The sequence below is a fragment of the Tursiops truncatus genome, chromosome 13 (assembly GCF_011762595.2).
Source record: "Tursiops truncatus isolate mTurTru1 chromosome 13, mTurTru1.mat.Y, whole genome shotgun sequence".
Classification (NCBI taxonomy): domain Eukaryota; kingdom Metazoa; phylum Chordata; class Mammalia; order Artiodactyla; family Delphinidae; genus Tursiops; species Tursiops truncatus.
The window spans coordinates 5,004,016-5,021,443 of NC_047046.1; the positions used below are offsets into that span (position 1 = coordinate 5,004,016).

General features: G+C 46.2%; 1 protein-coding gene across 1 annotated transcript in view; it reads right to left on the reverse strand.

Moving 5' to 3' along the window:
• The window catches only part of TMEM132B (transmembrane protein 132B), a 234,445-nt gene extending 225,370 nt beyond the window's left edge, over positions 1–9,075 (reverse strand). The window contains exons 1-2 of the mRNA XM_073790880.1: positions 9,066–9,075; positions 7,319–8,210 (exon numbers count right to left, since the gene is read on the reverse strand). Of these exons, the coding sequence (XP_073646981.1) occupies positions 7,319–8,210; positions 9,066–9,075 (902 nt within the window). The remainder of the gene's footprint in view (positions 1–7,318; positions 8,211–9,065) is intronic.
• Between the last annotated feature and the right edge of the window lie 8,353 nt (positions 9,076–17,428).

Below are 17,428 nucleotides of genomic sequence, written 5' to 3' on the forward strand. Positions count from 1 at the left end.
TTCGTCTTGTTTATGGTTTCCTTTGCTGTGCAAAAGCTTTTAAGTTTCATTAGGTCCCATTTGTTTATTTTTGGTTTTATTTCCATTTCTCTAGGAGGTGGGTCAAAAAGGATCTTGCTGTGATTTATGACATAGAGTGTTCTGCCTATGTTTTCCTCTAAGAGTTTGACAGTGTCTGGCCTTACGTTTAGGTCCTTAACCCATTTTGAGTTTATTTTTGTGTATGGTGTTAGGAAGTGTTCTAATTTCATTCTTTTACATGTAGCTGTCCAGTTTTCCCAGTACCACTTATTGAAGAGGCTGTCTTTTCCCCACTGCATATTCTTGCCTCCTTTATCAAGGAGAAGGTGACCATATGTGTGTGGGTTTATCTCTGGGCTTTCTATCCTGTTCCATTGATCTATATGTCTGTTTTTGTGCCAGCACCATACTGTATTGATTACTGTAGCTTTGTAGTATAGTCTGAATTCAGGGAGCCTGATTCCTCCAGCTCCGTTTTTCTTTCTCAAGATTGCTTTGGCTATTCGGGGTCTTTTGTGTTTCCATACAAATTGTGAAATTTTTTGTTCTAGTTCTGTGAAAAATGACAGTGGTAGTTTGATAGGGTTTGCATTGAATCTGTAGATTGCTTTGGGTAGTAGAGTCATTTTCACAATGTTGATGCTTCCAATCCAAGAACATGGTATATCTCTCCATCTCTTTGTATCATCTTTAATTTCTTTCATCAGTGTCTTAGAGTTTTCTGCATACAGGTCTTTTGTCTCCTTAGGTAGGTTTATTCCTAGATATTTTATTCTTTTAGTTGCAATGGTAAATGGGAGTGTTTTCTTGATTTCACTTTCAGATTTTTCATCATTAGTGTATAGGAATGCAAGAGATTTCTGTGCATTAATTTTGTATCCTGCTACTTTACCAAATTCATTGATTAGCTCTAGTAGTTTTCTGGTAGCATCTTTAGGATTCCCTATGTATAGCATCATGTCATCTGCAAACAGTGACAGCTTTACTTCTTCTTTTCCGATTTGGGTTCCTTTTATTTGTTTTTCTTCTCTGATTGCTGTGGCTAAAACTTCCAAAACTATGTTGAATAATTGTGGATAGAGTGGGCAACCTTGTCTTTTTCCTGATCTTAGTGGAAATGGTTTCAGTTTTTCACCATTGAGGATGACGTTGGCTGTGGGTTTGTCATATATGGCCTTTATTATGTTGAGGTAGGTTCCCTCTATGCATACTTCCTGGAGGGTTTTTATCATAAATGGGCGTTCCAACACATATTTCTTGAGCACTTACTGTGTGTCAGACACCGCTCTGGATCCTTAGGACAGATATATCAAAGAACAAATGAGGCAAAAGTCCCCGCCCTCACGGGCCTCACATTCTAGCAGGAAGAGGTGGGCCATAAACACTGATACAGTATGTCATTAACATAAATGATAAAGTATGTCCAAAAAATCAGAGCAGTGCAGCGGGCTGTGGGGTAGGGTCAGATCATGCCAGGCCTGTGGGCCCATATGAGGACTTTGGCTTTCGCTCAAGACCTCAGGGGGCAAAGATAGAGGCTGGGAGACCTGTCAGGAGGGTCCTGTAGGCATCCAGCCAAGAGGGGACCCTGGCTTGACCTGGGTCATAGCAACGGCAGTTGTTCGATCCTGGATACTTTACAGGAAGAGCCCCAGGACCTGAGGACCGTTCAGATGGAGGGGGATGTGTAAGAAAATGGCAAAAGTCAGTCCGGTGATTAGATGTTTGGCCTGAGCAATCAGAAGGATTGGGTGACAGTAGATGAAATGGGAGAATCTGGCTGAGCACAAAGCTGGTGCTTCCTAAATAGCCACTTAGAGCATAAACTGCCCCCATCTAGAGATGGGGGAACCGTGGCACAGAGAGGTTAAGTAACCTGCCTAAAGTCACCCAGCTGGTACGTGGTAGAGCCAGGATTTGAACCCAGGATGTCTGGCCGCAGGGTCTACAATCTTAACCACTGGGCTCCACAGCCTAACAGGATGAGAGGTCAGCCCGGGAGGGTCTCTATGTGAGCTGAGAAAGAGCTATTTTCGTAAATCAGGGATAAAGTTTCTCAGGGTCACTCTCAGCCTTGGAGACGTTATAGATGGAGTGGGGAAATTTTCATAACATGTCAAACTTTCTTGGTTTGAAAGACTTCCCCCGAATCCAGCCTAGCACTGCCCTGCCAGCAGCCCCCAACCCCTCCAAACCACCCTTTTTAACCCTTTGCTAAAAGGCTTTTCAATATAGGGTCAGTTTTAGATACTAGCGTTTAACAGCATCTATTTGTGTTAGAGAATAACCAATCCAACTTTTGTTCAAACTGGCCCCAGTACAATATGCAGTCAGAAATAGCAACGTGACACATGAAAACTGCGCCCATCTGTCCCCTGTCCATACGTCTTCAGCTCTAAAATGAGATCTCAGCGAATCCTGTGCACGTGCACTCTTTGATCCGGGGTCTCATCTGAGCCGGAATGAAAGATGTCACATTTCATTCATAAAAGACATGATTAAAATAGACAATGAGTTATGCTGGGAAATAATACGTTCCCCGAGGCCCCAAAACTGTTTTACTTTGAGAGCCTGAATACACAAAAAGACAACAGCCAGACCACATATGACAATAACAATCTGACCCACCACCTTGCAGCAACGAAGCCAAAACGCCAAACCACAGCCTCGGCAACCATCGGCCCAGAAAGGTCTGAAGTTGGTCCACGACTGCCAGCTGCCCTTTCTACAGCCTCTGCTTCCAATTCAAGGTCAACCAGAAAAAAGCCAAATATGCCCCCCAGGTCCGTCACAGAAGATGCTCACTGCTAGGGAGCTTACCTGCAGCCTCCCCACAGCAACAATCGGAGCAGACCTGAGCCTCCCTGTTTCCATGAAAAACTTCCCCCTTCCCCGTCTGCCCTTGAGTCTCTGCCACACGCCAGTGCTGGCGACTGACCCCCTTGCCATACAGCAAGCTCTGGATAAACAGGCTCTGTGTGTCTTCACTTGGGTCATCTTCGTTTACTGCCATAATTTCAGTGCAGTCTTCTCTGGCCATAAAGTACAGCGTACGAAATAATAGTCATCTATACTCAATATCTTGTAATAACCTATAATGGAAAAGAATCTGAAAAAGAATATATGCATATATATGCATGTATGTATGTGCAAATGAATCACTTTGCTGTACACCTGAAACTAACACAACATTGTAAATTAACTACACTCCAGTAAAAGAAATGAGAACTTTATCCTCGTATAAGAATGCAATTGATAGTTATATACTGGTTTTTTAAACCAAATTTATTGTCATATCATTTAAACGTGAATAAAGTTTCTGTAAGCAAACAAACAAAAAGAAATGAAAGTCCTGGGCTTCCCTGGTGGCGCAGTGGTTGAGAGTCCGCCTGCCGATGCAGGCGACATGGGTTCGGGCCCCGGTCTGGGAGGATCCCACATGCCGCGGAGCGGCTGGGCCTGTGAGCCATGGCCGCTGAGCCTGCGCGTCCGGAGCCTGTGCTCCGCAACGGGAGAGGCCACAATAGTGAGAGGCCTGCGTACCCCAAAAAAAAAAAAAAAAGAAATGAAAGTCCTATCTAGGAAGGCATAAAGACAAGAAACTCTAGATGCTGACCCAGAAAGATTCGAGAGGTAAAGCTCAGTCCCCACCTACGCAAGCAGAACCGCCGGAAAGAGTGTTTTTAAAAGGGAGTTCTCAACTCCTTCATGCAGACCCACACCCCAGTCCCACCACTTCCCCACTGCACAACTTCAGGCAGGTAACCCCTAAGCGCTCTGAGTCTCAGTTTCCACATTCACAAAATGGGCATGAATACTTTGTACAGTGCCTGTGATAATACAATGAGAGATACAACTTAAGCCTGGCACAGTATACATAATTATTAAAAAGCATGAATTAAGAGTATCGATTGCATATATCTGGAGAAAACCATAATTCAAAAAGATACATGCACCCCAATGTTCACTGCAGCACTATTTACAATAGCCAGGACATGGAAGACGAACGGATGAAGAAGGTGTGGTACATATATAAAATGGAATATTACTCAGCCATAAAAAAGAACGAAATAATGCCATTTGCAGCAACACGGATGGACCTAGAGATGATCATAACTAAGTGAAGTCAGTCAGACAGAGAAAGACAAATATCATATCGCTTATACGTGGAACCTGAAAAAATGGTACAAATGAACTTATTTACAAAACAGAGATAGAGTCACAGATGTAGAAAACAAACTTATGGTTACCAGGGGGGAAAGGGGAGGTGATAAACTGGGAGATTGGGATTAACATATACACACTGCTGTATATAAAATATTAATAGATAAACTAATAAGGACCTACTGTATAGCACAGGGAACTCTTCTCAATACTCTGTAATGGTCTATATGGGAAAAGAATCTAAAAAAGAGTGGATATATGTATATGTATAACTGATTCACTTTGTTGTACAGCAGAAACACAACATTGTAAATCAACTATACTCCAATAAAAAATTTTGTTAAATAGTATCAAATTAACACATAATCGTATGAATAACAGCATCAATTATAGTAAATAATAGTATCAATTAACACTTTCTGAACATCTACAGGGTGCCAGGCACCCTTCTAATTGCTTTACATGAAGCAACTAATTCACTAAATAATGCCGGTGATGATAGAGGGGATGTTTCGTTTCCTGTGATGCACCCACTGACCACTTCTATCTCCCTGACACACAGTGAATAAGTCGGTGATGCCTGCCTCCATAGATTAGAATCTAGCCCCTCTTCTAAGCGTTGCATCCCCCTTTTTTCAACACTATATCAGGAGTTCTTAAATGCTCACAGGAGCCAGATAAGTGAGTGCAATGGGCCAGGTGTGGGACGATAGGGTGTAGTGGGGACTGGGGTGAACTAGGCGATGCATGATCCATCTAAAGGGGAAAGCCACTCCCTAACTACAGCCAACTGTTGCCAAGTTACCAAATCTTCAACACTTTCCAAGTAAATGACACGTGAGATCTCCCTATTATTAGAGGTTGGCAACTCTTTTAAATATTTTAAGGGATGCCATATGAGCTTTAAAAAGAAAAAAAAAAAAAACACCAGCATACATCCGTGGCCTAGATTTGCCATGACCACCAGTTTGCAAACTCTAGGCTAGACGTTCTTCCTTTGGGACAGTCCCAAGGCCCCACAACTAAAGGCCCTGTGGCTACTATTTCCTGGAGACTGACAATTCACGATTTGACCTCTCAAGGGAAAGTCAGTGTTATAGTCCGTTTCAGCTCTAAAATTAACTTCTGTGGGAAAGAAAAAACTTGAGGGGTTTCTACCCACCATGAAGGTAACACTTCAGGAGCCTCTACACTGTGGATGCTGGAACCTCTTCTGGTCTCAGCAGCCTCTCCCTCCCTAAATTGACCCTCAGCTCTGGCATGACTGAGCCACATGCAGCCTGGGGGTGCGGCAGCTGCCCCCTCCTGTCTTCGAAAGGCAGTAGGCCATGGGGGTGAAGGGCACAGGCTCTAGAGCCAGACCACCGGGATTCACACTCACTGCTCCCTAGCTGTGTGACCTTGGGCAAGCTACTTAACCTCTCTGTGCCTCGGAAAAATGGGGATGATAGCCATACTTGCCTCCTTGAGTTGTTTGTTGTCAGAATTCAGTGAGTTAAGGCATGTAAACAACTTAGAATGTGGCCTGGACCATTCTACGTCCTCAGTCAGTTACCTAGTACTGTTTATGACATTCCCCCTGTCCTGAAATGCCTTTCCCAGCCAGGCTCCCAGACTTCCCCGACCACCAGGCCACCTGCTCTCCCTTTCCTCAAACTTCTCACCCAACAACATTCTCTCTACATCAGGGATGGCAAATAAGTTCAGTCTTAAGTGTCATACTCTCTACCTCACATGAATTGGTAGGGGCTGCCTGGAGTTCTGAGCTCAGTGCAGTAGATTAGTAATGTCTGCCACAGCAGAGGGAGTGCTGAGGTGCTGCAATTGACTGGTCATGTCTGCCTTGGGAGAGGGAAGGGCAGGAAAGCAGAAACCATCCCTTGGCCATCCTTGGTCTATAGTGAGCAGCTTGCACTGCCTTGCATTGGAAGAATCTCTGCAGAGCAAGAACTGGGTTTTAGACCACCCCAGCCCCACCAGTGGAGTGACTAGCACAGGGCTGGGTCCACACCAATTTCTGAATCAGTTTTACCACCAAGACTAACTCCAGGGGCTCCGAATAGGAAGCCCGCTTCCTGCGGGCTACTAAACCCACGTGGGATCTGCCAGAGCCTTGGGATCCTGTTGCCAGGCTCTGAACAAGCACACCTCCAAACAGACGTGATCTGGTACGTCGGCCTCCATCAGAATCAGAAGGACCATACTGGACTCACGATTAAATCTTATTTTTCCTCACCTGCACCCAGCAAAACAAAGCCCCACGTGCACTGCAGTTTATATGTCTACCAGCTCGGCATCTGAGGACCAGGAAACACCACAGCCTAAATTCAGTGGAGACCCCTCATGTGCCAGGCACTATTCTAAGAACTTTGTTAACTTGTGTAATCCTCACAACAACCCTGGGGGATAGATCCCATCATCATCCCCATCCTACCAAAGAGGAAGCTGAGGCCCAGAGAGGTTAGGTGACTTGCCCCAGGACACACAGCCGGTATGTAGCAGAGCTACTGCTGCTTCCTACTGCTACCCAGGAACCTATGTGAGCAAAATAAGCTAAAGACAGGTTTGTCCCCCTAGCGCAGAGAAGTTCCTCACTTTCTGCAATCCTAAAACCAAGTCTTTGTCATACAGATAGAGACAGCTGCTTTGCTTTGACAAAGGATTCTTTACTGATGAAAAGCGGCGAGGTGGGAAACACTGTCTCAGAAAGCTCCTTCGTGGACTTAGAAACTGGAATTCATTTACAAGGTGTCCACTTCCAGGCATTATGGGATTCTGCCTGGCACATCAAGGGGGCAGTAAGAGGTTCAGACTATCACGTGAGAGCCTGAAGGGGACAAACTTGGACCTCACAGCCCGAATTGCTGCTCTCAACGCGGAAGTTTTAATCCTGGCTTCACACCAGAATTATATTTAGGGGGTGCTTAGAAAACAGGGATGCCCAGGGCCCATCCCCAAATACTCTGCTTTACTGGTGTCTGGTGTGTTGTTTTGCTGGGTCTTATTTTATGTTTGTAAGTTTCCTCACGATGCTGGATCCTCAGCAAAGCATCAACACCCACTTGACAGACTAACAACTCACTGACGATCAAGAGTTGATTTGCATCCCACCCAACCCCGCAAAGCCTCTCACCTGAGAGTGAAGTGGTCAGCCACAGAGCCACTGGCCAGAGAGACCAAAAAGGTGGCGGTGTCCCCTTCCCGGACGAGGTTCAGAGGTACGGAGAGAACGACGTTCTCATCCAGGCTCAGCAGGGACCACCTGAGATCGTCCTGGGTCGGGTAGACCACGACACTCCCGATCCTCTCCCGGGCAGCTGGCGCCGGCGGGGGGCTGTCCTGGCCCGAGTGTATGTTGTTCTCCCACTTGCTGTCCTCCTCCAGGGGACACTGGCCGGCCTGGTCGGCCGGGTACAGCGTGAAGAAGAGCTCCATGGCCGTGCCGCCCAGCAGGGCTGGGATCTCCTCCTCGGGCTCCAGGTCCAGCCCAGAGCTGAACCACTCGGGCAGCACCTCCAGCTCGGCCACACACAGCCCAGGGGTCCCTTGCAGCCGACAGCTGGCCGCCACTTCCCTGGCCTCCGGGAACGCAAACATCTTGACGCAGGGGAGCTGCTCCGCTGGGTCGCCGTCGGCCCAGCCCATCCCGGTGATGTAGAACAAGGTCTGCACTTTGGGTCTGTTGGAGTAGATGGAGCTGCCAAGGATGTGGGCTTTCAACTTCCAGTTGAAGGGAAACTGGCCCATGTTGCCAAAGGGTGCAGATGTCAGCATGAACTCCCGGGGGACCGTCTTCTCGACTGAAAATGGCCCATAGCTGGCATTGACCATCGGGGGGCTCCTGGCTCGGTAGATAAAGAACGACTCCACCCGGGCCTGCAGACTGCAGTTCCGAGTGACGTCCTGGTTGGCCTCTTTAAGGAAGAAGGACTCCTCTGCGTTAGAGACGTGGAAGCTCGTGGGAAGGTAAGCAGGGAGCGAGGAAAACCTCTGCAGGCTGTCCACGATGGCGCGGCTCTCCGTCACTGCACGAGAAACGGAAGCAGAGGAAGAGTGAGAGCCGCGTCCGGAGAGGTAATGAAATTAACGCAGGGCCGCCTCCACCCATCCACACAACACACCGCCCACCCGAATCCTGGCCACGCCCACCCGAATCCTGGGTCTCCTCGCGGTGAAAGTCCTGTCATTACATAAAGTGTGTTCCGAAATAACCGGGGCAAGGGTGGGAAGGAGCCCCGTGTACCACTGATCCAATCGTCCTGTGACTGAATTACGCCCCCGCCCCCGGAGGGAAAACGTCGCACCCTCTTTTGCTCTCGCAAAGCCCCGAACTCAGAGGATCGTGGTCATCTCTGTTGTAATCACCCCCCAGAGAGTAGGCTGCACACCTACCAAGCCCACCATACAACCCGGCATTGGACCATCGTATGTGACGTGTTAATACTTGATTACTTTGATATTTATGCTTCTTCCCATCCCTCCTAGATGTGGTGTCCACGTGGATAAACGTTTAGACATCGCCTAATTCTTTCTGAAGTGAGGGTGAAGCGATGGCTCAGCATCCCCACTTCTAGAAATCTCTCCTTCCGAAACACGAGTGAGAATTCATAAAGATCTGTTTATCTACAAGGATGTCCACTGCAGCATCCTTCTGAATTGCAGACAAACTTATTTTATGTGCTGGAGCCAGAAGCCTGGATTTGAATCCTGGCTCTGCCACTTCCTAACTGAGCAACCTTGGGCAAGTTGCTTAACCTCTCTGTGCCTCAAATGTCCTCATATAAAGTAGGACATAAATATAAATGATTGTAAGGATTAACGAGTTAATAAATATGAAGCGCTTAGAACAGTGCTGACACACATAAATGCTCAATCTTTACCTGCTATCATTATTATTATTTACTAGTTTAAACCATTCCAAAGGTTTATTATATTAAGAGGAGACCAGATAAACTATACACTTTTACAATGGGGTAACAGGCAGCTCTGTAAGAAAAATGAGGCATGTTTGAAAAAATGTCCACAATCTGTCATTAAGCATAAAAAATTATAAATGTATCACATATGATCCTATTTGGGTAATTTTTTAAGATTCTATATGTACATATGTAAATGTACATATATTTATGTTTGGTATCTATAGAATCCAGAAAGGATTTTTGCCTTTTACCACTTATGTTTCTACCTTCTTAAAACTTGTTATGATAATCATGTATTACTTTGTTAATTAAAATACATATAAATATACATAAACATGTATATGTGGACATGCGTATATATATATATATATATGTGTGTGTGTTTCTTTCAAGTGGGGAAACACAAACAGCAAAGACCCAGGAAGCTTCTTCAAAGTGAAGACAGCCCACCAGGAACCAGGGTTGGCAAATCAGGCCAAGAACAGACAGGAATTCTTCCTTGCCCTGAAATAAACCTCTGCCCCTGGAGCCTGGCTTCCAACCAGAGCAAGAGGAAATAAACCAGGCAGCAGTGTTTACAGTACAGCATCACCAGAGGATAAAAGGCAAATAAATACTCCATTGACTCTGACTCCTGGTAACATTTTTTCTGCAGCCGTTACAAATTCTGTGAAATACAGTTTTCTGTTGACTTAAATAATTTTTGGCCTTTTCAGGGCTGTCCTTGGTGAGCTTTCCTTTCCTAGTGGATGACAAAATTGTAATTAGGAGATTGTGAAACAGATACCACCACGAAGGGGCTGACGTATACTTTCTCCAAGAAGGTGTTCAGAAGGCAAGTTCTCTGTGAAATGCTGCACGATCTCACTTACGTGCAGAATCCAAAATAGTCAAATTCGTAGAAGTAGAGAGTAGCATGGTGGCTGCCAGGGGCTGGGGGGAGAGGAAGGGGGGATGTGGGTCAAAGGGTATAAAGTTTCAGTTAAGCAAGATGACCATGTTCTGGAGAGCTAATGTACCGCAATGTGACATAGTTAACAACCCTGTATTGTACATTGTAATTTGCTAAGAGAATGGATTTTAAAATCAATCTTCTCAACACGTACACACACACACACACACACACACACACACACACACACACACACACAGAGTGAAAACTAGGTGGAGGTAATGAATATGTTAATTAGCTTGATTATGGTAGCTTGAAATTTCACAATGTACACATATATCAAAACATCCAATTGTATACCTTAAACATACACACTTTTCACAGGTCAGTGATATCTCAGTAAAGCTGAGGGGGGAGGCACCTCCCTGGTGGCGCAGTGGTTAAGACTCCGCGCTCCCAATGCAGGGGGCCGGGTTCGACCCCTGGTCGGGGAACTAGATCCCACGTGCGTGCTGCAACTAAGAGTTCACGTGCTGCAACTAAGGAGGCCACGTCCCGCAACTAAGAAGCCCGCGTGCCGCAACTAAAGGACCCCGCCTGCCTCAACTAAGACCCAGTGCAACCAAATAAAATGCGTATGGGGTCCGGGGGGAAGAAAGAAAGCAAGTTCTCAAGTGTCATCAATATGGCCAGTCCTGGTCAGATTAATTACTGGAGGAGAAGTGTTATTCGTTATTCATTCCTCCAATTATCTATCTAAATATATTTACTACTCTACCTAAATATATTTACTTACTATATTTCCAGCCCTGGTAGGGATATCACAGGGGCAAGACAGATGCGGTTTCCGCCCCGGGGAGCGGGCAAACTTTGGAGAAAGGCACGGCTAACCTACACAAGGCAGCTACAAAAGTGAATGTTCAGACCCTTCCAAACGCCCGTCCCAATAATTCTCCACCTAGGAATTCATGCGAAGGAAATAAGAGATCATCAGAAAGGAGATTAATGTGCAAGCGTCAACACGAGTATGATTTATAACAGCAACACACAGGAAGCAACCTAAAAACTCATCATGAGGGCAATGATTATATAAATGATTGAAGTCTTACTCTGTGTGAGATATTAAGCGGTCATCAAAACCACGATTTCAACAAATATGAGGCGCCGTGAGAAAATGCTTACGACATCGTAAGTGAAAGAACAGACGTCAAACCTTGATTTAAGTTATCCCACATCTGTTTAAAATATATTTTCAAAAGTAGATACTGTATGTATGTAATATATATATACATACATAAATCCGCACAGGATACGTTCACTTTCATAATATAGACCTGAGTTTCCTCCAGATTGCATCCCAACAGATCGGGCAGGATTCGGATCAAAGACGGAGGAGGAAGACAGATGCCTTTGAAGAAGGAACCTCATCCTAAGGAAAGTTTTAGCTGTTGCCGCCACCAAGGGGCAATTTGTATTTTGACAATGTCAAGCAATGCAGAAACGCCATTCCAGATGAAATTTAAATTATTTTTTGGTTGGTTTATTTCCCCTCTCCAAACCAAGAAGTTAAATTCTTGGTGAATTTACCCATAAATTAATTGGCAACGAGGCAAGTCTGTCTTCCACAGCCTGACAATATCCTTCAGCAGAGATGGGTGGGCATACAGCCGACCAGATTTGGGAAGAAAGAGGTTCAAATTTTACCTTTTCATAAAATCTAGGCAAAGCCCAAGGCAAGGTTTAAATTCTGACTTATTTACAGATGGAAAAGGAAATTAAAATAAATGCAAAGTTTAATATGCTCTGTTTCCACTGTGGACTTGTTCTATTTTTTCATTATCATTTATATCGATATTTTATACCTCTCAAAAATTGATTTACAAGAAATTTAAAGCTGAGCCTTCTCTCTTCTTTATTATGACCAAAGCCTGCATTTTATCTGAAATGACAGTGTGAAGTTTACAATCCTGTCCCACCATAACTCAAGCAAAATGCAATACAAATTTTGTCCGAAGGCTTATATGGAAAGCCATAAACACCAGCTGGCAGATCCTCATTTTGTCCTCAAACCAGATTGCCACAAAATATGACATCCAAATTTAGGAGCATTTTATGAAGACAAGAGGCTGTCCTTAGACACACACCCGGGGTCTGAGAAGCTAACACCCCTACCTTTAGCCCCCTAATGTCACATAGTGGCACCATTCTTCTTCCCGTTGGCAGGTAGACTGTGTGGCCAGAGTTCTGAATGTGAAATGAGGCCCTATTCAGTCTGCTGATTTCCTAGAGGGCTTTTCACCACCTGACTGAATGAGGTGGGTCCTGAGAGCAGAAAATGAGGACGTTTTGGGCTTCCCTGGTGGCGCAGTGGTTAAGAATCCACCTGCCAATGCAGGGGACACCGGTTCGAGCCCTGGTCCGGGAAGATCCTACATGCCGTGGAGCGACTAAGCCCGTGCACCACAACTACTGAAGCCCGCATGCCTAGAGACCATGGTCCGCAACAAGAGAAGCCACCGCAATGAGAAGCCCGCGCACCACAACAAAGAGTAGCCCCCGCTCGCCGCAACTAGAGAAAGCTTGCACACAGCAACGAAGACCCAGCGCAGCCAAAAATAAATAAATAAATAGAAAATGAGGACGTTTCAGTGAGGCCCAGCTGCAAAGGGCTTCTCATCACTGCCCCCCTTATAAGCCAAGAAGAAAATCAAGTGCAGGTTCACCGAGAGCACAAGGTGCTCCAGACGGATGCCCTGTGGTTAAAGGATGCTCTGACTGGCAGATGGCTCCGAGGAAGCCCCAAAGAGAACCTCGGGGGGAAACTAACAACTTCCCAGGATGAAGCAACTCCCAGGGCGCTGGGAATCCTGGCAGGGACTCTGTGACCCAAAGTGCGTGGATGGACATCACTGCTGTGCTTGGCATGCAAAAAATACTCCTGGGCACGTGCCTTTGTCAGGAGTGGAGGGACCTGTAGCTCCAAGATAATGCAGCCCACAGACTCACAAACCTTTCCACTGCCATCGCCAGCCCTACCTGGAAGCTGAGTACCAGTCTTGTGGCCCCTGGTCACCCACCTGAGGGTCAAGGCCTGTGACATGTCTGCAGCTGAGTCTCTTCTCACTCCCACAAGACAACATGGACGTGCACAGCCAGGAATAGAAGGCTCTCCTTCCAGTGGGCCAGATGGCCAGGTCTTTGGAAACCATCAGCAAGAGAAATTGCTCACTGGTCTGTCAAAGGGTGGTCCTGAAGAATAGCTGGTAGTTTACTGCCACCATCTGGGCGCCCCCATGTCCATGGTCATGGTGGCCAGAAGCTACAAGGAGGCCCTTGGAAGCACTCATATCCGTTCAGAACGGTGCAGTGGAAGTTGTTTCTGGGATGAAGGAATGAACTAGGAGTTCATTCACACTCGTGTTTTCCTGTCTGTCTCCACCCTGTTTCTGTGTCTTCCTCTGTGAACTTTTGCACTTGCTGAGAAGCTCATCACCCACCTGTGAGCAGAGCAGACTCCTTCCCACCAGGATTTCTCAGCTCAGGAAGGGTTTCTCCAGCCCTGTCCCTGCTCTTCTCTGCATCACAGGAAACTACACTTCCCAAGCTCCTTTGCTCCCTGGCCTCTGGATGCAATGGGAGGCTCTGGCAGAAGATGGAGCATGGGAGGTATTTCTCCCCTTGTCGGCCAGCATTTCCTGGCAGAGACGGTGCCTCTTCTCTGATTCCAGCCCTCTTCATGCTCCCCACCATGCATACAGCTCTCCTAGGCAGTAGTTCTAATATCTACTGGATGGTTCCAGCTTCTGGGTTCTGATAATCCAATTTCCCCACTTTGTCCCTTCAGCCCAATCGGTAGCAGCTTCCTGTTGTTATTAATTTCTGGATTACTTTACATTCCCAGAAGGTGTTTACCATGCCCGACTTGGTTTCGCAGATCTTCCATCACCCGAGTAACTAATTCCCTTGATTAAATTCCCTCCGTGGAAATAACTAGAGTGGTTTCCCTTTTCTTGGCTAAAGCCGGACGAATACATCCAGTCACGAATCACACCTTCTTATTATATTTCTTCAAGGCCACTGTCACCATATGAAATTAGCCTTTTACTTGTTTACTTATTGTCTATCTAGTCTATTGAAATTCAAGCTCATGAGCGCACAGGCTTTGATATCCAGTTTATTGCTGAATCTCCAGTACCAGCAGAAGGAAGTAAAATACGTGCTGAGTGAATGTCCATCAACTAAGGCTGCCATGGTTTAATGCTTGAGAGAATAAATCTCTCTGTGCTCCTTCTGAGCCTTTCTTTGGCTTCTCCCCAGGGTTGTTAATAGATATCATTAGTATTAACAAATCACTGGTCCATCACATTATTACTCCATGCATGTCCTCTCAAATATCACATCGCTGTGGTCACTAAGCTGGTTGCTAGGTTTGCCAAGCAAAGAGCTGCACTTCTCACGTGGAAGGAAAAAATACCACTTAAAGGAGAAACAGCACTTGTGATGTGTCAACACACCTGGGCATGTATAACTGCTAAGTCCGCTGATTATCACAATGGTTGTGAGATGAACAGTTAGTCCCTTTTGGAAAATGGTGAGACTGAGGAACAGAGAAATGAAGCAGTTTGAACATGGTCGAAGGTAGGGCTCCAACCAGCTCTGTCCAATCCCAAAGGCTTTCCACTTCTCTGCATGGCCCTCGGGCCAACTGGCCTGCTGGTTCTACCATGAGGCCAAGGCTATATGCAGGTCAGCTGAAGGGGCTGGAACTCAACGCTCACTATTCCAGGTTCATGGACAAAATCCCTACACATCCAGCGAGGCTTTCATCACTCTACCGTCACAGGTGACTGTCTCCCATCCCAGGTACCAGCCTGGATTCCCAGGTAGAGCAGGAAAATAGATACAGTTGACCCAGGTGATGGCAAAGCAGCCAGAGATCCATACCTTTAAGGTAACAATAAATGTGGGAAAGCGCTGCTACCTGTAAACCCCTGCACGTGGCCGGGAGCCTCAGGAGGAGTAGCCAATGCAACAAGTCAAACCAAACGCTCTCGGGTTAAGGACGAGAAGTGCAAGTGGTGAGTTATTCATTAACGACCAGCTGTGGTGGAATTTATTGCACATCCTCATCCAGTTTGCTCCCACCCCCAACTGCATCCCGTCACTGTACCCCGGGGACCAGATCCTTCCACGCCTCTGCATTTGAAACACAAGTCACTGATCACATAACCAAGAAAAGGCAGCAAATACTTAACTACTGAATTCAAAAGCCACCCAGTAAGATGGGAAAAGTCAGATGAGTTTCTGTTTTTCTCAACCAGATAAAATATACCGTGGCTGAGAGAGAAGGACAGACCATACAGACAAGAGGGCCTGAAGCCACCAAGGCCAGCTGGTCCTCAGGCTGGAGGGATGCTCGCCTTTGTCCCAAGATTCTTCTCAAATTTCAAACTGGGGAGCCCTGTGTGGCCAAACACGGGTTGTTCACAAGGACAGGAAGCAGATAAAAAGCAGACCAGAAGCAGGGGGAAAGCAGGAAGCAGAAGAGCAGACAGGAAGCGGACAGGAAGCGGACAGGAAGCGGACAGGAGAGAGCAGGTCCCTCCTCCCAGCTCCAGCCCTGCAATCTCCTATAGCAGCCCCCCCGCCCACCGCCGTTAGTAGAGACTAACAAGAAACAACTGGCTAAGAGAAATGTGGTTTTCAGACGCCAGCACCCAGCATTAAAGACCAGAGAACAGAAAGATGAGTTTGGAACTAAGAGACGGTAACTTAACAACTGAGATCCCATTTGTCAGAAGAGAAAATTGCAGCAGAGAGGCGTTAAGTCTAGTAAATGATGGTTCCAGGTCAGGATTCCAAACAACTGGCTCTATAGTGTACACCCCTAACCACCGCCCTACAGAGCTTCACATTGAGCCCGCTGGGGAAAGGAAGAGCTCTTATTCCTTGATCTCCAGGCTGTCCCATAATTCCTTCTTGGTCCAGAGGGAGACAGGGAGACTCTAGAGAAACACAAAATAAAACCCAGAAAGTGAGAGTTTTTAGAGAAGAAGCCAGGAATCCAGAACTGTGTGTCCCCATCAGAGGCTGCGTGATCGTAGCAGGAACCATGGAGAACTCCCAGGTACTCCATTGTAGCTTGTAGAACTATCAGTGGAATAGAGAATACGGGACTCACATGCGGTGTGGAGGAAAAAGATACGGACTTTGCTTTGGACACATTCGAGTTAAGGTGAAAGGGAGATGATGGGGAGCCAGGTGAAAATATGAATGTGGGATTCAGGAGGAGGTGGACACCAACTTCATCTCCACACAAAGGTAAACTCCTTTTAGACACAGCGCCACATCCTAAGATAGGGATTCTGAACTCTGGCTACATAGTAGGTACACACGGTAAAGAACACATGTATTATACCCGGCCCTGCCCACCAGAATTCATTTTGATGGTCTCGGGGAGGGGCCCAATTGTTCCCCTGTTCTCTAGATGACTCAACTGAACAGCAGTGGAAAGAAACACCACTAAAAGTTCAAAGACACTATTGGGACACAGTAGGTACTTTGTGTATACAGGTTTCCCCCGCTATCTGAAAGTAAATCATTCCTGTGAAGGCTTTCGTAAGCCTAAATGGCACAAAGCAAAGAAGCAATTACCTTAGAGCACATCTTGCTAACAGATGCACAAAACAAAGGGAGATAAAGCACAGGTGCTCATACGGTTCAAAGCTATGGCGACTTGATGCTGAGATGCTGAGTGTATGTAGTTCCGGGGAAGGAGCTCGGTGGTACCACTCTCACCCGTCGGGGTGCGCGATACCTCTGTAAAGGCTTACTGCAAAACCAACGCTGAACTCTCTTTTCACTTTTCGCCTTTTTTTGTAAAAGGGGAAACCCTCTTTAGATTTCTTTCAGGTTAGCGAAAAACGGTACTAATGTAATTCTTTCGTAAAAGCCAAGAGGCATAAAGTGAACTTTCAAAACGCAGGCGGGTATCGGTACTCAGAAATGAATAGTCACTCATTGTCTTGAGGGCAAGTCTTGGGTCATATACCAGTAAATCCACTGAGGATTAGATATGACTAGAAATTACAGTGAGAATAAAAAGTACAGAGAAATAAGGGCAACGAGAAAAGAACAGAATCATTATCACAGTCATCATTTATTTACAATCCTTATGACGTACCAAGCACTAGTCTAAGCATTTCACAGGCATTAACTCTTTTAATCTTCAGTTTTTGGATTCTGAGGATTTGATTATCAGCCCCACTCATAGATGGGGAAACTGAGGCACGGGGCAGTTAAGTGACTTGCCTAAGATCGCCGAACTAGTAAGTGGCAGAGGGGAAACTGGACCCAAGTTGTCAAGCTCCCGGCAGAGTTTACACCCTTAGCCACTATGTTCTGCTGCCAGGGGAAAGCTTAGCGAGCAAAG